This window comes from Podarcis cretensis (genome assembly GCF_951804945.1).
Source record: "Podarcis cretensis genome assembly, chromosome: 5".
Taxonomy (NCBI): Eukaryota; Metazoa; Chordata; class Lepidosauria; order Squamata; family Lacertidae; genus Podarcis; species Podarcis cretensis.
Window position 1 is genome coordinate 98,887,111 of NC_137174.1, and position 22,170 is coordinate 98,909,280.

A 22,170-nucleotide genomic window follows, 5' to 3' on the forward strand; every position below is an offset into this window, starting at 1 on the left:
GCCTTCTTGTCTCTCCTTGCTATTTTTTGGAAATCTGCATTCAATTTCCTGTATCTTTCTCTGTCCCCCTTGCATTTTGCTTGCCTTCTCTCCCTTGCTATTTGTAAGGCCTCGTTGGACAGCCACTTTGCTTTCTTGCATTTCCTTTTCATTGGGATGGTTTTCGTTGCTGCCTCCTGTATAATGTTGCGAGCCTCCATCCATAGTTCTTCAGGCACTCTATCTAGCAAATCTAAATCCTTAAACCTGTTCCTCACTTCCACTGTGTATTCATAAGGGATTTGATTTAGATTGTATCTTACCAGCCCAGTGGTTTTTCCTACTTTCTTCAGTTTAAGCTTGAATTTTGCTATAAGAAGCTGATGATCTGAGCCACCGTCAGCTCCAGGTCTTGTTTTTGCTGACTGTATAGAGCTTCTCCATCTTTGGCTGCAGAGAATATAATCAATCTGCTTTCGATGCTGCCCATCATCTTAAGGTTAGCCAGATTGATTTGTATGCTGTTGGTGGATTCTTGTTGGATTCTGGGACATTCCCACTACATGTGGAGGTATGTGCCTGTGGATTTTGGTGAGGCTCCTGGGCGAATCAGTGCTAGATTCTGTGGTGTTAGGTACCATCTGAGAGTTTCAGGGTGAGTTCTTTTCTTCTAGCTGAGATGGATTGAAAGGGAGGTTTAGACCACATTCTAGTCCATTGGATAGGGTTAATTTCATGGCTTATGTCGTCCTCCCATTGTTTTTTGACTATGTCAAGGGAGCTTGTGGGATTCTGGAGTAGTACAGTGGTACCTCGTGTTGCGTAACCTCCAAGTTACGGAATCTTTGGGTTATGACCACAGCAAACCCAGAAGTGTATACTTCCGGGTTTCACTGCTCACGAATGCACAGAAGTGCTCTATCGCACCATGCGCGTGCGCAGAAGTGGCGCCTCTAGTTACAGATTTTTCGGGGTCTGCACAGCACCCCGAAAAGAATTAAATCCGTAACCAGAGGTACCACTGTATCTCTTCTTCTTCTTTAAACAGCAAGGACTTAGAAGCAGGATGGGTGGGGCAGGATACCTTCCTTCCAAAAGAAAATCAACCCTCAGTTCAATGTTTCTTTCCTTTCAGTGGACAAGCATTGTTGACAAGCATTTGCTCCACTCTGTGTGGCTCCTAAATACTTTAGTTTGCCCAGAGAGAAGGGTGGCTATTTTTAATGCATGAAGCCTAAGCTTTCTACTGAAAAGTCCTCTCCTCAAGCAGCATAAACTGTCAAACATAAATTGGCAGCACATAATAAATATTTTAAAATGCACAACAATGGGAAGTTATCCTCTGACTCACATCCTTTGAATAAAAAAAAGACTCACTGTAAAAAAATTAAGGAAGCTAGGCAAAACTGAATTGGCTAGAGGATAGTGCCAAAGCAAACTCTATTACTTATTTTTACACTCTTTTATTTATTTACTAGTTCAATCTGTATCCTGCCTTTCCAAACGGTGCTCAAAGCAGCTAACAGTGGTCCGAGAGAGAATAAAATATAAAAGGTAACAACTGAATACATCACTGCCTATCAATAAATCCAATAAAAACAACAGTTAACCAGAATGCAACATCTTTACAAAGGGTACAAGGTCAGCTTATAAAGCCCAAAGCGTGCCTGAATAAAAACATCTCTCTGTACAAACATGTTAAAGCACTTTTCCTGATTTAACACAAAGGACCCAATGAATAAGATAGCCTATTACTATCAAGTCAGCAGAAATTCAAGTTTTTACTACCATACGCTTGAATATTTCATGTTAATCAGCTTTTACTACAAATAATGTGGCCTTAAAAATCAGAGGACCCTCTGGTAAAAGGTAAAGGACCCCTGGGTGGTTATGTCCAGTCAAAGGCAACTATGGGGTTGCGGTGCTCATCTCGCTTTCAGGCCGAGGGAGCCAGTGTTTGTCCATAGACAGCTTTCTGGGTCATGTGGCCAGCAGGACTAAACTGCTTCTGGGGCAACGGAACACCGTGACGGAAACCAGAGCACATAGAAACACCATTTACCTTCCCGCCACAGCGGTACCTATTTATCTACCTGCAGTGGCATGCTTTCGAACTGAGTACAAGGAGATGCTGTCAGAACAGGAAACCCAGAGAGTCCCAACATGCATGCAGAATTCTCTGAATCACAGCCAGTGTTTTTATTCAAGTCTGGCCCCAGCACTGAATGGTAGAAATGTGAAGAATTGCTTGCTTTCCCCACAGACGCTTTTCCCTACGCTGCGTCACTTTGGCTTGAGCTTTTCAAGAGTTGCATAATGTTGGGCGCTGCTGCTTTTATATCACGGTTACCTGATATTCAGGAACGTTAAGGACTGCAGGTTCAGAATGGCTTCTGGAATATAGCGAATGCAATTCTGGTACAAATTAAGGCTCTCAAGGGAAACAAAGAGACAAGTTTCTGCTGGCAGCTCCGAGAGTCTGTTCCGCGATAAATCTGAAACAGAAACAATACATAACATGAGACTGAATGAATAAGGAAAAAAGCAGGTGACCATTATCTGTAGAACACAGGTAATGTAGGACATGTGGATATAGGATAATAATAATAATAATAATAATAATAATATAATAATAATAAATAAATAAATTTTTATACCCCGCACTCCCCAGCCAAGGCCGGGCTCAGGGCAGCTAACAACCAATAATAAAAATGAGTTGAATGAATACAACTTAAAAACAAGATTAAAATACATTAAAACAATTAAAATGCAGGATATGGATTCTAGTCCACGAAAGCTTACATCCTAATAAATTTGCTATTCTTTTATTATGGCGCCATCAAGCTCATGGTTTTGATGGAACAGACTGCCACTGATTGACAGACTAACACGGCCAACCCTTCTGGAAATTATTAGCTATGTGTGGCTCAAAATAAGCTATTTTGTAAATAGCAGCTAAAAGGGACAATAAAAGGAAAAGGTTTCTCTAGTGGTGCCACTTGCCAAGCTCTTTTGAAGTCAAGCAAGCTCAACTCCTTTCCCCTGAACTATCAAGATTTTGCAATCACAGAGACCAGTTTAAAAAAAAAAATTGCCAAGCCAAGCCAAGCCAAAACAATTACAAATGAAATCTGTTTTTGTGAATGGGGGTTTAGGAAGAGGAATCTGAGAGCGATAGCGGAAAACAGCAAGAAACAACACTGCAGCATCTTCTGCATGTACAGCCGCTACACACCCCTTTTGTGGCTGCCCATTTTCTTCCCTGAAGTCTCCACCTTCAATAAAGTGAGCTCAGAGATGGAAATTCCCTGCTTTCCTGGGAAGTTTGGTGGGTGGAGGAGACTGTGCAGGTCTCTGTGCAGGTTCTTCACCGTGCCTCAAACATTTGGGGTGTTTTAACGTAAAAAAGAAAAATCTACAACCAAGTTTTCCGCAGCATATAATTTTCTATAAAATGAAAGAACGGCGCTCAAATGAAAATCACACTGGTGCTGATTTGGGAATGAGTGTAATTGCTCTTCTGGACTGGCATTCAGGAATCTGAATGACTGGGTTCCACAAGTCTACAGGAAAACTTAAGCCTTACTGGAAAAAAATGGGGCGGCAGTATCCATGGAGGGAATATCATATGGGTAAAAGAAAAGAAGAAAATGTCTCTAGCCAACTGTCTGTGTTAAAACACACACCAAAAAACCTTTAAAATAGAGTGGTACCTCGGGTTAAGAACTTAATTCATTCTGGAGGTCCGTTCTTAACCTGAAACTGTTCTTAACCTGAGGTGCCACTTTAGCTAATGGGGCCTCCTGTTGCCACCGCACCGCCGGAGTACAATTTCTGTTCTCATCCTGAAGCAAAGTTCTTAACCCGAGGACTATTTCTGGGTTAGCGGAGTCTGTAACCTGAAGCATCTGTAACCTGAAGCATCTGTAACCCAAAGTACCACTGTACTATGTATACACAAATATTTAATGAATTAATCCCAAACTAGACTAATTTGATGCAGTCACCTTTACAAGACAATTCAACTGCATTTGCTGCATTTCTACAAAAACACCCTAATTTTATGAGGAAATCTGTGAAGTACACGCATTAGATTTGTGGAGCTCAATTCCTCTTTCATCCCTTGCTACCTCCGCTCCCAGCTTTTTGCTGTGCTACCTACCCATTTTCTTGTTTTAAATTATAACCCTTTTGCAGACATGGACCTGCCCCTTTTTTTTAACTTCTGAAACTCTTTAAAGCACTGTGGATCCTTATTCTTGTGGTATTAAATAATTAAACCTGCCTGATGCTTCAGCCTTTGTCCCTCATCCATGTCCCAGATCTGTTCACCAGGTTAATGTGTCCAAGAGTGCTTTGAATTCCTTTCTCCCTAACATCAGCCTTAAATATTGCATGGGGAAATCATTTTAAAAAGTAGAGCAATGGCAAAGGTGTTTGAAGTATGTTACAGAGTTTTTAAAAAACAACACTGGAGGAGTAAGAGCAGGTTCCTCAAACTCAGCCCTCCAGATGTTTTGAGACTACAATTCCCATTATCCTTAACCACTGGTACTGCTAGCTAGGGACCATGTGAGCTGTAGGCCAAAAACATCTGGCCTACAAAGCAGCTTTTGCTTGGATTCTGCAACAAAAACCCAATCACACCGGCCACTGATCTTGGGAACTTGATATGGCAGGCCAGTGAAACGGAATTAAATATTTCCCCCACTCTGTCTCTCTGTGTGTATCTATATCTATAATCTATATCTGAAAGATTACTATACTGTCCATCAGAAATGGTTTATGTAACTTATGATAATTGTTTTAATGCTTCTGTTTATTATGTTTTTCCATTACCTTGTTTTTGCATGTAACATAATGAACAACATCATAAAATCACTTAAACCATCAGCCTCTTAACAAATCTCAGGCTCGATCAGGGAAGCATTTGATGTGACTGCATGTTTTCCTCTTCAAGCACTTAAATAAGGTTTGTAATAAATACTGCTAGTTCCATGCTTGGAGGATTTCCTGAAACAGGAGGGCAGGATGATCTCATGCCTTCCTCCTTGCCGACTACGGCAGGAGCATTTTTTGAACTTGGTTTATTTTAAAATCACAACAACAACCCCTGTGAAACAATACCATCTCTCCTGCCCACAAGGCATGGCTTAAGAAGGAGTTTTCAACTCTCTTCATTCCTAGCTTGTATGCATTCACAGTTGTAGGGCAAGTGCTAAGGGCAAAACAAAGAACCAAAGGGCAGAAAATAAATTAACATTGGGGCTGAATATTATAAATATAACACCATGCCAGTAGTGTATTACTATTGTGCAACTTTTAAATTACTCTTATCACGAAATGAAGGCAGTCACTGGGAGAACTGGATGGAAAGTTTTTGTTATTTATCATTTATTTTTCAAAACAAAGAATGGAAGATTATTTTAAATCAAATAACCATCGTAGCCTACATTTTTTGTTCTTATAATGGTATGGCTGGCTTTGATCAACTGATCTGAAACACGTTACTACTTGTTATCATAGATGTGATTCAGTTGCTTCGGGAAAATATTGTATTCAGAATGGCAGCTAACAAATTAATTAATTAAATAAATATTTGGGAACTGTTTTAGATTCAAGAAGCAGTATAGAAATGTATTGTATTATTATATTATATTATATTATATTATATTATATTATATTATAATAATCAATGGCCACTTGTCATAGCAGACATATAAGTGCATGTATCTAGCACCATTGCCCTGCTCTGTGAAATGAAATTCTCAGCAAGAACTCCCAGCACACAGATGGACTTCAGAAACACACAGTGTGAAAATTAAGAGGCTTTTACCAAAATCCTATTTGTGACAAGTTTGCAAACTCAAGAACAAAATCTGCTGGCAGGCCATAAACTGGTAAACCTGTGTACAAAAATCACACTTCCAGTGCAAGACCAACTCATAATGTTTCCATGTGGCAAATATATTAAGGAAGCTAAAAGGTCCAGTTTCACCTACCCCACTTCTGACCAATGCCTGAAAAATCAAGTGGACCTGAAGGCCTGACTAAGAAGTCATGACTATGTATTCCTTAGAATTCCAAGTCACACACTGCATGCAGCAATCTGAAGCAAAGCAGTAGCTTAACAACATCGCAATGTTGTTTTAGACTAACATGCCAGACCACCTATATTAATACCACAAATTAGAAAGGGCAAACTTCCCAAAAGAACTCTGGAAATGCTATTCCTTTTTATAGAATAAAAGTATCCCTGCTGGTTAAAATAAGCAAAAAGAGGGACTCTGCGGAGCTGTATGGTTGTTCTGTCTGCTATCACGAGAGCAGGCAAGCATGAACAGTGGTCCTTATATGGAAAAGACTATTTTTAATAGGCTTCCAATTTTTACTGCTACAGCAGAAAGCAAGTCATGTGTTGCTGAATTCATAGCAACTCCACTTGCAAAATTCCTCCTATATAACAACACAATTATTTCTTCATTAGCAGTATGTGCTTAATCTCAAAAATTTTCCTCAAGAATGTTTTAAAGTGAATTATGGATGAATGTCAAGTGAAATAACAGGACTTAATTTGCAACCCAGCAGAGAGCTACCGGCATCCAATTCCTATTGATTTTAAAAGAGGTAAAGGTAATATTGGCATGGGGGGTGAGGCCAAGCCCTCTGAACCTGATGTTTCCTTTAGTTATCTTGGTTAATAACCACTAATTGACCCACATCTTCCAGCCCACACCTAATTTCAGGCTGATTTAATGAAAAAGGAAGGGGCGTGGCCCAAAGTTTTAAAGCCTAATTTAGGAAGAAGGCCGGAAGTGATGTTCTACCCCCAGGTGATTCCATGTTGAATAATATAACACAGGCATAGGCAAACTCCGGCCCTCCAGATGTTTGGGACTACAATTCCCATCATCCCTAGCTAACAGGACCAGTGGTCAGGGACGGTGGGAATTGTAGTCCCAAACATCTGGAGGGCCGGAGTTTGCCTATGCCTGATGTAACATTTGTAAGTTTCTTTAAATCATATATATTGTCTTTTAGTTAAAATTATTTAACTGAAATTAATATGAAACTATTTGTTGACTGCCTTCGTCTTCCGTACAATCAAAAAGTATGAAAAGATAGTTTAAGTGCTTTATTTTTATTGTGCTTTAAAATATGTGACTAATTTAACAGTTTTTCAGCCTCAAGTTTCTGTAACTTGGCTATGCATTTTCTCTATAGAAATGGATTTCTAAAATCAATCTGCAGCAAAATACATAAAAACAAAATGTTTCATGGGTAAATTTCAAACAGCAGTGTTTATTGGAAATGGTGGAGAAAAGGTGTTCTGGCAAATGACCTCTGACCAATGTAATGTGATCAATATAAGATCTGACAATTCACTGTCAGCTCGACAATTCTATGAGACTATGAGTCTATGATAGAGATCCACATTTATTTTACTCATGTGTAAAACACCATTTTGGAAAACTGTTCCCAGATAATGAAATTTTGGGAAATTATCTTTTAAATGATGAGGAACATGTTAACTATATATGCAAATTAGAAATGAGCCTGTAAATTGATATTTTCATGGAACTACCCCCACCCCCAAAACACAAAAATGCCACAAGAGAAATAGTTACAGGAAAGAAAGCCTGTGTGGTCTATACTAGAACTGGTCTTGGGTCCTAGTACTTTCCAGGATTCTCTCTCTCTCCCCCGCTCTTTGCAAAATTCCAGCAAACCCCTCTCCCTTACAACAGTTGAATCATCCTTCATTTTTCCCCTTTAGTACAGGCTCCCTGCCAACAGCTTAAGTTTCTTTTTCAAGCAAGGGGAAAGTACTGAGCCAAGCTGGCTAAAATAAGCTGAACTAAATAAATAAATGTTGCGAGACAGTTACGCCGAGGAGTGAATTAGACGTCTCAGCTGGCTTACAAGATTTGGTAAAACTGAGTGCGCTCATGATTTTAGGGAACAGGCTTAAAGTCAGTCTCTGCTACTGCTAAGAATTCTACAGAAAAGGAAAAGGAATTCTTATACCGTGAAAATAACCCAGGACCTCAATGTGTGTGCAAGTGCAACAGGATTTTTTTAAGCATATGGATGGACTTGAATCACCCACTGCTATGTCCAATCTACTTAGAAGTGACTCATGAGTTCAACTGTATTCATAAATGAATGAGGCAAACTTCTCGGAGAACAGAGACTCTTAGAGAGGAAGTTCAGGGTATCTATGTAAACATGCAGGGCAGTATTTCATAATCAAATTGTTGGGTAGGTTATGTCCAACCAAGGATAACCCTTGAGACGTCAGCTGCACCAAATTTCTGCTGCTTCCAGTAACTGCTAGCAATCCAGTCCTAATCACCATATCATCTTCCACTTTGCTCATGACTGTACGTGTGCACTGTTAAAAACCAGTCTTATGAAATTAATATGGCATTTCCATGTGAGCTGTGTCATATGGCAGCCATTGTTACACATGGATAAATGTGAGGGCTCATTAGCAAAGATGCATGAGTTATTCACAGTAGCAACAGGAACGGCAGGGGAAGAGCCAAGAGCCTTAGTCAGCTAACCAAAGAAACTCATAGACTTTTGACATATTCTTAGCCGCTACTCATGAAGTATAGCAGTTTAATAAGCATCTCTTCAATACATTAAACATCTCTAGGTTGAAGGTCTGTTCACATGTTGAAGAGGGCAATTCTATACAGACGGAATACAAACCACCAATTGCAGATGTGACCACATACTGTATTTTTCGCCCTATAGGACGCACTTTTTCCTCTCCAAAAATGAAGGGGAAATCTGGGTGCGTCCTATGGGGCAAATGCAGGCTTTCGCTGAAGCTTGGAGAGCGAGAGGGGTCAGTCCGCACCAACCCCTCTAGCTCTCCAGGCTTCAGGAAGACATCCGCAGCCTAGGCAGCCCTGCAGGAGTTCCCCGCAGGGCTCCCCACGCTGCGGATAGCAGCCTGCCGCCCGGCGGGCAAGGCGCCCTGAAGCAGAGCGCCCCTCGCGCTGGGCATACATCCGCAGCGTGGGGAGCCCTGCAGGAGTTCCCCGCAGGGCTCCCCACGCTGTGGATAGCAGCCTGCCGCCCGGTGCGCAGGGCACCCTGAAGCAGAGCGCCCCGCGTGCCGGACAGACATCCACAGTGTGGGTGTTTTTCCTTTATTTCCCCCCCCCAAAAAAAAACCAGGTGCGTCCTATGGGACGAAAAATACGGTATATACTGTATACACATTTTCACTAAATGTCATGATACTGAAATCCACATGGTTAGACAGAAGGCACCATGAACTACAGCATGACAAGAGGTGGTGGATGGGCAGGCCAAGTGAGCCAGAACAGACTGCAGCAGACCCCCAGCCCATACCGCTATGACTCCTCGGCCCTTAGGATCCAGTTGCCGTGGCCGGCACCACGATTGGCTGCCTTCCTCCTACCTGGCTAGCCTGGGGAGCTGCTGCTGCTGCCGTCAATTAGGATGAAAAGTTGACCCAGGTAAGGTGCTGGCAGGTAGAGCAGCAAGAGGAAGGGGGAAGGCAGCCAGAAGCAATGGCTGCCTGGTTTGAAGATGTGCTGTTGCTACCACTGCCAAATAAAATGAAGAGTCAGTCTGGGTAATGCAGGGCCAACAGGACCCCAGGCTGGCTGGCCATGGCTTTTGGCTGCCTTCCTCCTCCCTGTGCTGCCTTATATTGGGCCAGTCCAAATGTCACAAGGGACTATGGTTCATTATGAAAGGAACTAGTTTCAGATGCCTCAGTGCTTTGTGGGCACAGCTGCAAGATCAGAAGCTCTCTCACATGGGTCACAAAGGTGGCTTGTTCAATCATAGTTAAAACAAGCCACTGTTTAGGGTTCGGATGCAACACTAAACTGTGGTCAATAAAAACAATGGAAACAAAAGCTGCACTGGAGGAATGAAGAGTGTATGAGTCTGAGGCTAACTGTGATTTATTCCCAGGATGATAAATCGTGGCTTTTTTTGTGAAAGTTGAATGTATGTCATGGACGGTTTGCATATATTCAGGAACTTGTTAATATTCAGTCCCAGTGTTATTTCCACCTGCTTTGAGAGAGATAATTTCTTACCTATCCTACACCATAAGGTCCCAGGGCGGGTACAGCATATTAAAAAGTTTAAAGCAAATTACATCACAAGAATAGGACAGGTTCTAAAAATATGCATCTCAAGTGGCAAATGACAGGGTAAAGGAAGTGTGTCTTCAGCATATGATGTGAACACTATAATGAAGGTGCTAGGTGCACCTCTGTGGGGCAGCAGTTCCATAACTTAGGGGCTGCCACAGAGAATGCCCTCTCCCAGGCAACCCCCAAACTTTTTGCACTTCTCTTCTTACACCCAAGCACAACCTCACCCACAAATCTCTTTATTTAAAGAATCACAACCTCAATTAAAATCATTTCCCCACTTTATTAACCTTTTGCTTACTACCCCATCATATCATTCAATTCCCTTTCCATCCTGAAGAGGGCATCTTCACACACACACACACACACACACACACAAAAACACATTTCATGCCTACTTGAAAACTATATTTAATTCCAAGGAAGCAAATATATACATCTGCACATATATAACAATTTAGAAAGCAAAATGTAGAGTATGTATTGATTTGCCCTTGCAATCACCTTGAAAGGTAAGAACACAGTCATTCTGTAATGCTAAATAACATGCATCTAGGTTTGAGGAGCAACTTGAACTGTCTAGAAACATATAATTATAGCTGGAAAAATGTTGTGTGTGTTGTGGCTAAGAAGTTACAATGGGAGCAACCCAATCAAAATCTTTCATAGCACTCTGCCTGCATTGTTACTTTACAGGAGGGCTGACCTGGGCAGTGGCTTCTGGATGCAGGGGCACAATTGTGTGCTTTTTAGTGGGGCTTAAGTGTGCCTTTGGGATGCGGGTGGCGCTGTGGGTTAAACCACAGAGCCTAGGACCTGCCGATCAGAAGGTCGGCGGTTTGAATCCCCGCAACGGGGTGAGCTTCCATTGCTCGGTCCCTGCTCCTGCCAACCTAGAAGTTCGAAAGCACGTCAAAGTGCAAGTAAATAAATAGGTATCGCTCCAGCGGGAAGGTAAACGGCGTTTCCATGCGCTGCTCTGGTTCGCCAGAAGCGGCTTAGTCCTGCTGGCTACATGACCCGGAAGCTGTACGCCGGTTCCCTCGGCCAATAAAGCGAGATGAGCGCCGCAACCCGAGTCGGCCACGACTGGACCTAATGGTCAGGGGTCCCTTTACCTTTAAGTGTGCCTTTAAAAACGAAGCAAAACTATGCTTTAAACAAATTAGACGTGTTCAGTTTCCAGCTTTCCCCATCAAAACCTAAGAATTAACACTATCCCAATGCAAGGAGTAAGGATGCACTAGCAGTCTCTGATGCAGTCCACGATACAGTTGACAGGTAAGGGGGAATCCCAGAAGCATTGCTTTTACCCTCAAAACAGGATCCCATCCCTGAGCTATGGAAGGAAATCAACTGTGCTATCCCACAGTTGCAAGGGTGATGCCTTGCTTATTGTGCTGGGGAGATGAGCGTGCCTCCAAATTTAATCTAGACATGACCACCATAAAAAAAAAAGAACGCTTCAGGTATCAAAAACTAAAGAAACTTGCTTTATAGTCCTACATTTCCTCAAACATGTGGATGCATAAAACTGTAAATGATCAGACAGGCTGCAGATGACACTGAAATTTTATTGCCTAACATTATACAATGGTTCTATACAGCAATATATGGTGACACAGCAAGGTCATCAAATTGCTTTGCTGCACTGTAGACCCTACGTAATGTCTTTAAGAGAACAGTATCCATTGAAAAGAAGCATTGGTGGACTGAAGTCTAATGTTCTTTTAAGAACTCCATCGTTCTTGCTGATATCATTCTTAACAAATAGATTTCATTAAAGTCAACCCTCCCTCCCTCCCATGTTCGATATGACAATTAGCAGGCTTCTACCAAAAAAATTGGACTGGTGCCAGCTTTCTGGTTCCGTACAAGATAAATCAATGTTGAGACATGAATTAACAATGCAGCGCAAGCTTTCAGAAAACCAAGTCTAAGAGACCATCCAAAGAATAAAGTACTAGATAGTTTCCCCAAAGTTTAAATTTAGACACAGCAAGTCAAAAAGGTCACCTTCACACTGAAGAATACATGGTAAATTTAAGCTGGAACTAAAGGAGCATGGCTAGTTAAATAGCTACAAGTATCTTGGCTTGATTCAAAACTGTATCTGCTTTTCAAATGCTACAACTCAGACAAACATTTTCCAGTGCCTAAAAAACAGCTGTACGCAAGTAATGTTTTGACATTAATCTTAATCATCTATAAATAAAAATCCATTCGGTATAAACTGTTGTGAGTCTTAAATTACTGGTAAACCAGAATCCCAAGTATTTTGGGTCATCTAGTGGAAGGTCTGGAAAGAAACTAGAAACCTCCCCACTAAATTCATCTTAGACAGGAACCCTACATGAACCTTTCCCAACACAGTAATGTGGAATAAAAAAGTTTTCATACTGGAAATTTTTCTGATGCTCTGTATTGGGGGGGGGGGGGGGGGCGGCAAATAACTATTTCTAAAAATATGTTGTTTCATAAAATTAATCAACAACATAATGAATGGATATAAAACCAGTCAAATCCCGAGCTGTGTATGTCTGTGCCCCGCTCCCACTTTTCCATTCCCCTCCAGGTCTTCACATTTCTAGTAAAATCCAGCAGTTTCAACGTTGTAATTAGTTCCATTTCAGATAAACTAAACCTAGGAAATGTTCACATGCTTAATGCACAGTTCACTGGAGCTTGCAAAAGTGAGTACTGTACCTTCCTTTCTCCCCTTAAAATGTAAATAATACAAAAGTGCATCCTATAAATTGTCATATTTTACAAATATTCCAATAAAATTATTTCCAACTAAAGCTTTGAGTATTTTTGACCGTAACATTCAAACCATATTAAGTGTACTTTATTGATGATTCCTCCCTTTAAAAAATGCAAATCTGTTCTGTAAACAAAACACTACTTTTCCAACTTTATGATCAGATGTGCAACTATATAAGAATATATTGTTTATGTCACCTTCGCAGTCGAGCTCTGAGGCCTATTATCTCTCCACTTGATGCTTCCCCATCATATCAAAGCACATATGTGAAATCGGGGATGCCAAGTTTCCGACTAACACATTTATGTTTTAAAAAGACATTATAGTTTATAACACCAACAAAACGGATCATGTGCCCATTTTCACTGATGTGGCATTGGGGGGAGGGATAGTTTTGTTATGAAGAAATCTCTCCTTTCTTTTGCACACATCCTGCACAGTGGGAAGCTCCATGCAGATAGAAATTAAGCTCAGAACATTTAAAGGAAGCTGCTCTCAGACCCATAAAAAGTATTATTAGCCTGACAGGTGTGTGAGTTGACAAGGGAGGCTGCTTTAGCTCCTAAAGAGAAAACGAAAGAGTCACAACACAACCAGGTCAGATATAAAGGAACTAATGTAAGCACACACCGAAAATCATCTGTGAACTACACACCTTCTCTATAAGATGAGCACCAATTGTTGTATCAAGATCAGCCCAGATGTGAGTGACTTTGCCCTTGAAGTCACAGCAAGTTTAGGGAAGTTCCCACCAGCCTCATCTCTGCTTGGAAAAATCTGATGAATGGCTAGGTCATAGAATCATAGAATAGAATCATAGAGTTGGAAGAGACCACAAGGGCCATCGAGTCCAACCCCCTGCCAAGCAGGAAACACCGTCAGAGCACTCCTGAGATATGGTTGTCAAGCCTCTGCTTAAAGACCTCCAAAGAAGGAGACTCCACCACACTCCTTGGCAGCAAATTCCACTGTCGAACAGCTCTCACTGTCAGGAAGTTCTTCCTAATGTTTAGGTGGAATCTTCTTTCTTGTAGTTTGGAACCATTGCTCCGTGTCCACTTCTATGGAGCAGCAGAAAACAACCTTTCTCCCTCCTCTATGTGACATCCTTTTATATATTTGAACATGGCTATCATATCGCCCCTTAACCTCCTCTTCTCCAGGCTAAACATGCCCAGCTCCCTTAGCCATTCCTCATAAGGCATCGTTTCCAGGCCTTTGGCCATTTTGGTTGCCCTCCTCTGGACACGTTCCAGTTTGTCAGTGTCCTTCTTGAACTGTGGTGCCCAGAACTGGACACAGTACTCCAGGTGAGGTCTGACCAGAGCAGAATACAGTGGCACTATTACTTCCCTTGATCTAGATGCTATACTCCTATTGATGCAGCCCAGAATTGCATTGGCTTTTTTAGCTGCCGCGTCACACTGTTGGCTCATGTCAAGTTTGTGGTCAACCAAGACTCCTAGATCCTTTTCACATGTACTGCTCTCAAGCCAGGTGTCACCCATCTTGTATTTGTGCCTCTCATTTTTTTTTGCCCAAGTGCAATACCAAGTGCATTTCTCCTTGTTAAAATTCATCTTGTTTGTTTTGGCCCAGTTCTCTAATCTGTCAAGGTCGTTTTGAAGTGTGATCCTGTCCTCTGGGGGTGTTAGCCACCCCTCCCAGTTTGGTGTCATCTGCAAATTTGATCAGGATACTCTTGAGTCCACCATCCAAGTCGTTGATAAAGATGTTGAATAAGACCGGGCCCAAAACAGAACCCTGTGGCACCCCACTAGTCACTCTTCTCCAGGATGAAGAGGAATCATTGATGAGCACCCTTTGGGTTCGGTCAGCCAGCCAGTTACAAATCCACTGAGTGGTAGCATAGAACACAAGGGTGGCTGAGCTTTCTGAAGGTACCTGAAGAAGTGTGCATGAACACGAAAGCTTATACCCAGAACAAACTTAGTTGGTCTCTAAGGTGCTACCGGACAATTTTTTTATTTATTTCGACTGCGTCAGACCAACATGGCTACCTACCTGAGCTTTCTTTGTTACTATCACCACCACAATTCACGCAGCATGTATCAAAACCAGAGGGCCAATTTAAATCCAGCCTTACAGCAGAATAAAATAATAAAGCAGACATCACTGCAAACTGCAAGCAAGGGTTCACAATGCTTCTCTGCAAACAAAAAATCTTTAGTGCACATAAAAATCAGCAGATTAGGGAGACTAGGCTCAGCAGTTTCTCCCTTACACCCTCATTTTCTACATAGTTGCAATGAATCATATAAGCTCACACCTGAAGACTGAGAAGGTACAGCCCAGAAACAAGTTTGCAGCCACATATACTGTGTGCCAAAGGGAGGCCTGAGTACCAAAACAAGCTGCAAAACAAACAGAGGTGTAACCATCTGCTGGACAAATTTTTGTATAAGGAACTTCAACTGAAATGTTTCTGTACAAACACTGCACTCTCTTCCCCCTTCCTTTTACTGCAATCATGTGCAGGTTGGAAGCAACTTTTTGAAAACAGCACAGAAGCCTTTTGAAACATCTGTTGAACAGGAAGTGATGAACACTGCATCCCACCGACTTTGAGGCTGGTGGTGCCCGACAGAGAGAAAGTCATAATCCGAGCTGGGATTAGTCAGAACCAGATTTTTGTGTCTGTGTGATAAGCACAGCAGATAGCTGTTTAAAAGAACCAAGAGCCAAGTGGCAAGACTTATTTGGTAAATCAATCTCAGCAACAAAGACGAGCACAAGGAAAACAAGCAAATTTTCTTGGATAAAACAGTCCTCTTCCCAAAAGCCTAAAACAGGCATCACATTTTTGTCTCTGCTGCTTTTCATCTCTTGCAGGCCATACAAGCAACATTAGCTTATGCTTGAAAGTAGTTACGTCAAATTTTTTTTTACTTATAAACAAAAATAGTTTTGGTAGCAGAGAAGGCAGTACTTTGAATCAAGCAACCTCTACTTCATTCCTAAATCTGCTCTAGAATTGCAAGTGACCTACAATAAAATGTGCATTTATAATTTCTTCCCTAACTGAAAATACGTACTCTCACTTTCTTACAGTCTTGTGTTCATAGCAGCAGTGAAGAACACAAGTCGCAGCACCTAATTTCACAAAGGCTGTGTCTTACAACACTTTGGCTGTCAACTCATCCAAACATTAGTCAGCTTTTAATCTGTTTATCGAAAGCTAGGTCACACTGTACATTAAGGTGAGACAGCTATTATTATATTTATATATGTGAGAAACTAGCAAAAAGTAGTCAAGCATTATTTATTTACAACCCACTTTTCCACAAAACATGCTCAAAACAGCTCATCAACTAGAGCAGAACAAACTGGTAAAAGGAAATAGAAAGGTCTTGCCTGGTGCCAGAATGTAATGAGGACCATGTTTATTTGCTCTGGGATGGGGGTGCCCCAGAAAAGAAACAGTCCAACAAATATCTGAATGAAAAGGCTGGTCAGTTTGGGAGAAGGGGGTCTTCAAACACTCTTGGTCCAGACCCACTATATTTTACCATATGGTGAGGAAAACTGCAGGACACATGAACCCAAAATAATTGGATATCCTCTTGATAAGCCGTTAATTACCAATAATCTTTCTCTAACTGCAGATGACAGATCTAAAGAAGCTTCTGTTTCAAAAGCAAAACAGTGACTGTAGGCCCTTCTCGCTCTTGAACATTTAACACATGGGCCAGTTGTCAGAGCATCAGCAAACAGGAAGCAGGATGTACCTATCAACACCAAAACGGAAGAATATATCAAGAAACAGGAAAAGTAGTAGCAGCAGCACACAAACACACACACCTTTAAGAAGGTGGGGGTGTGAGAAAGAAACAGAAATGGAAATAATCTGATTTAGTTGTGACTGCGAGGGAATAGTATGCGGGAAATGAGGAAGTTACAGCAATTTTATTATTCTGACATCTTATTATTCTGGCAGAGGTGACAAATAATAGTTTGCAGAGTTCCTTTAAATTTTAAGCAACTGTTATGTATTTGAATATTTTATATTTTCTCAATCTGATTAAGAGGTGTTTTATTACTGCTGCAGGCAAGTTTCCCAAACTACAATGCTATGTAATAGTTGCTAAAATTCACTTTGTACAGTAATCAAACTATCAAGAGACAGACGCTGAGCTAACTTTACTGCCGTTTAGACTTTTAAGAACAGAAAAGATATCATTTAGTGTTGTCTTTTAAGAGAGGCGGTGATGCTTTCATATATTTAAGAGCTAGATCACTGCCTGAAGATGTGTTTAGCCTCAGTAGACTTCTTTTTAAATTGGACAGATAGTTAAGAGGTGTCATCCCTTTGGTAGCAGCACTTTGGGGGTGGAACGAGGGCGTGGGGCAGCCCCCTTGTGTGAAAGTTACTGTTTTAACAGAGATGGGGTTTTAACTTTGGTGGGTGCTGTTGTATCTGGAGGCTGGGATTGTTTTAAAGTGTTGTTAAATGATATCTGTTAATTTGGATTTTTGTATTTGTGAGCTAGAGTATTGTTTAGGAGCACTTGTTGGGGAGTGTATTGTTTATTAGTGTGTATACATTAGTATTGTTAATTGTATTGATTATTTTTTATGTTTTGATTATTTTTCTTATGTATTTTGTGCTTTGGTTATTTTTATTATATATTTTGTGTTTTGTATATTGTATACAAATTTAACAAATTATTACATCACAAAAATATATGCCTAAAATGAGGGTTGCCTAAGATGGCCCAAGGCATTTGCCGCTGCAGCCAAAATGCCCCCTCTATGCCCTCCCCCTGCAAATCCAGGTCCCCACCGTGCCCCCTACTGCTGCCTGCCCCATCAGCACAACTGTACCCTCACCTGCCACGACACCAGCACTACTGCCACAATGCAGCAGCAGTGGCTGTGATGGCGGTGCGGGCAAGGCCCTGGCGGGATTGGTGGCAAGGCATTGTGGAAGCACCTGAAACAATTGGCTCCACCTTGCTTAAAGGACAGGCCACACCGGGCTAAGATGTACAATGACATCACTCTCTGCCTCCATCAGAAGACCAGCGTCTTTGGTTAAAGTAAGTGAGCTACTCCATTTGCCCACTTTCATCCTAAGCTCTGTTTGTGCTGCATGACATCATGGCATCAGGATGTATTGTGGCCTCAGTTAAGATTCTCTGCTGCATCCTGCATGCCTCCTCAAGGCCAAAGAGTCCCTTCTCTCCTTGCACAGTGGAGCAGAAAGGCTTGCTTCAACTTGATTTGTATACTAAATCAGTAACACCATAAAACCCTGAGACTGCAGGTGAGAGCTCACATGCCTGAAAGCTCATCCAAAGAAGAGGTTCCTTGTATGTAAAGCAAAATCAGGTACTTCAGAGACAAGTGTTCTGATTTAGCCAGTTTTCTATGTGTGTGGGATGGGGAGTATGGAAGAGAACTGAGATTCCAGTTGGGACTCATGTAACTAGAAGTGGTACAGTTCAGGTACAGCTTTACTACCCCATCTGAGAATTTGAGTCAAAGGTATTTCTATCCAAGATGCCCTAACAACTGGTGCTGACTGAGACTAAGTCTCTCACTCATCCAGAGCATGCATTATATACCCATGAGAGAAAAAAGACAATACACACACATGCATACCCTACAGGTGAAAGTTGTTATTTAGATCAGGAATCCCAAACTGAAGAGGGAGCTGAAGAGAAAGAAAGTTGTAACTGAAGGCTTCCAAAAATGCTCACAACACTTACAAGAACAACTCCAGATGTCAAACTGATGTGGGATGAACATCATTGGGTTAAGATCACACTTTAATCTAGTCCCATGATAGATTATATTATTGAAGCTCTTGCAGAAAATAGAGGTTAAATTAACCCGTCTTCAAAACTATAGTTTGCAAGAACAAACCATGAAAGAATTACTGAAGACATGGCCTACCTCTAGGGCTGCAAAATTAAAGAGGGAGGAGACAGCATGGCTGAAACTTCTAAGGACACTTTTCTACAAAATGAGTCTCTTTCTAGCAGTTCCCCCTGCTTTTACTTGCCTCTGCCATAACTTGAAAATACTTCATAATAAAATACTTCTATGGACACATCTCCAACTAGGCTCCATGGGTGTTACAAAACTGACTCCTTAATCATTTCTTTGGTTAGTAATTATGAAAGGTCAGCATAAAATATAATCATTAAGCATATTCATGATTATACATTTTTCATTGTTAATGCTACCATACACCTATTTCTTCGTTTTAAATCTCAACAATCATAATTGTCTTACTAGTGCTATACTGTCACTGACAGTAGCATCCCACTAAAATAAAGAAAGCCAAGTAGAAAGGATTAGTCTTGGTTTGAATGGCTCACTGGCTTCTCTCAGTTAGAAACACCCATTTTTCTTACATTTATACCTCACCATTCTTATCTTAGACCAGACCCGACCAGACCAGACCCAAGCCTTCTTAGTTTCAGCTTCAGACCATCACACAGAATCAAGGCTCAATCAGATTTTCAAAATTGTTTGCTGACTTAAGATACCTGTTGTCTAAAAAACTTTAACAGATAAACTGCAGAACAGCAATGGAATTTTCTTAATGAACCAAGTTACATAATTTTTTGACAATACCCTGCTCCCACTTTACCAGATGCAGTCACTTGAGGTTTGAAAGCAGTGACTGTCTTTTCATTCAAGTAAAAATGCCTTAAACAATCTTACATTATGCATTAATATATGAAAATTATGATAATAAGGCTGCAAAATTGTAGTAGAGATCAAATGAGCTCATTATGACATTCCCATCAAATGGTCTCCATAAGGACAGGGTAATTGTTCACCCACTTCGAAAACTCCTGCAGGATTCAGAAACCTCTTTCAATTTATTTAGAGTTGTCAGACCCACTTTTTGTTGACTACACATGGCTGCCCTGTCTACTGCACTGCATTTCTTCAAAGGGATCACAAAGACACTAGAGACCACATAAAATGTGGCTTCAAAGTTCTTCAAACAGGGTGTCCTACTTTGGTGTGAAATAATGCTGATTACAATGCTTAAAATGCAGCCCGCCATATGCCAAAACCTTTGCTTTTCCAAATCTCTTTTCCAAATCCACTTTGTCCAACCATCTATTACTAAATTGATTACAGCTTTAGCTACTGCTGCCCTTCCTCCTCACCCTTTAACCATCTGTGCAGATTCTGCCCAATTTAAAAAATGTCTACTGAGGAACAGGCTAAACACATCTTCAGTGCTCTAGCTTTTAAAGATATGAAAGCACCACTGCCTCTCTAAAAAGACAACACCAAATGATATCTTAATAGTCATGCATGTGACTTCAGACAAAAAGTACCCTTTCACAAGCAGAAAAAAAAGAGAACCAGTTTTCAGTATTTTATTACTTGGAAATCCCACAACCTACCACTGAGCAAACATGAAAATACTGATACCCAGCTAAAACATTAAAAGAATTCAAGGGTCATCTAGCCTGTAACACAACCTGAAACATTTTACTACCATTTTAACCATTCAAAAATGAAGTAAAGAACTATTTGAAGTAATCCTCACAGTCCTCTGCTTTTTATTCTGGGACAATTAATGAACAAGAATTCACAAAGAGTCAATCAACTCCTTGCAGAGATTTATCACGGATTACAAACCGATTTGATTAGTTAAGCCTGCCTCTTTCAGAAGATGGGCTGAGCAGCCATGTAAATATTTGCCAACATGTATAGTAGCTGCCTTTGCTACTAGTTCTGTTTATTTCTGTTTGCCTCTTGCTATCACAACTCAGGTGATTAAAATTTGATCTCACTAAAAACACTGTGTTCAAATCATTGCTCAGTCATAAACAAGTTGGCAAGTTCTTCAATCTTCCAAGCCATGACTTGGAGAATTGGGAGTAAGTCCTGTGCTCATGCAGCACTTGGGGTGAACAGAATTATTTCCTGGTTTGATGAAGGCACAATTTGCCGCCAAATTAACAAATTGTAGTTTGAGTGAGTCCTCTAAACTAGGATCAAACTGAGGTTTGCAGACCATAGTTTGCCAATTTGGAATTAAACAGCAAAGTGTGATTTAATCAAAGCAGAAAATATTACATTAGGCCTAGAAATGCAGATCATGGCTATTTCCCCATGTCTCACTGTAAACGCTTTAAAAGCAGCAGTTGGAACACAATATATTTTTCAATTACCTTAGCCTTTTTACTTTAAAATAAAAATATCCTAGCGTGTTTTAAATTCTCTTTTACTGTAAGCTCCCTTGGAGACTGTTAAGAAGAATATAAATATTTTAAATAAGCCAATCTTTTCCTGCCTCCAATATGTTGTTCAATTCTTGAACAATTAGAATGGATGGGAACTGGGTGACAGCTAGTATTCCCACAAACTACTGTAAAAGTACAATGAGCCTCAATGAAGACAATAGAGAACAAATGGACTATTGTTTATCATTCTAACCAGCTAATCATTCATTGCAATTAGGATTTTATACAGATGCTTTCTATCATGTGCCTATGAGAAGTGTTCTCTCAGAATTGCTTCTTGTTGCTATACTGTTTTAAATGCCTGTTAAAAACTTTATACCCAGAAATGTAATTCAGTTGCTCAAGCTTGATTTAAAATTCTGGCTGACTTTACTGATGTATGTTTTACAATCATTTTATATTATTTTATGTGTTATCACTTAAGAGCTCTTCCAAAGCATGGTATAGGTGATTCTAAAAATAAAATAAAGGCTAGAAACATTTCCCAAAGAGAGTAGCCTTGTTTGATATGAAGATCAATTTCAGAGCCGGTATGAAGGGTAAAGGAGTTGGATATGGAACAAATACCTGTGAAAACAAGGACATTTCTAGTAAATCATGATGGAAGACACAGATCCACCAGAACTGCCTCTTTCTATATGAGCCTGTTGTAAATAAAAATATGCCCTTTTCCCTTACGGGGTATCCAAGAGCCCATATAGAGTCCTTACATAGGTTCCCTATGGGTAGGAGAAAATAACAGAGGCCAACCAGAGAATATTGAGAAGCAAAGCAGCTAGTAAGCTTGATCTTTATTGATCTGTTGCAACAGGGTGCTCCCCTCACCCGCAGGAGAGGAAGAGGACCCCCAAAATTGCTGTGCAAGGGCTTATAAAGACTTCTGAAATTCCCATCCTCTAGATCAAGACCACCCCCAGAAACATTATGCATACACCACAGAAGGGGTGTAACCTAAGACCACCCCTCAGATAAGGCGATCTAAAACAGAACATTTGCATGTTGTTTTCTCCTGTCGCTTTGTTTATTTCCTGTC

General features: G+C 40.8%; 2 protein-coding genes across 2 annotated transcripts in view; one reads left to right on the forward strand and one right to left on the reverse strand.

Annotated features, from left to right (window-relative positions):
- HTR2B (5-hydroxytryptamine receptor 2B) overlaps positions 1-22,170 on the forward strand; it is a 202,573-nt gene that overhangs the window by 178,298 nt on the left and 2,105 nt on the right. The window lies entirely within an intron of this gene.
- Positions 1-22,170, reverse strand: part of LRCH3 (leucine rich repeats and calponin homology domain containing 3) — a gene marked incomplete at its 5' end in the record, with an annotated part of 96,427 nt that overhangs the window by 63,938 nt on the left and 10,319 nt on the right. The window contains one exon of the mRNA XM_079977766.1: positions 2,330-2,474. Within this exon, the coding sequence (XP_079833892.1) occupies positions 2,330-2,474 (145 nt within the window). The remainder of the gene's footprint in view (positions 1-2,329; positions 2,475-22,170) is intronic.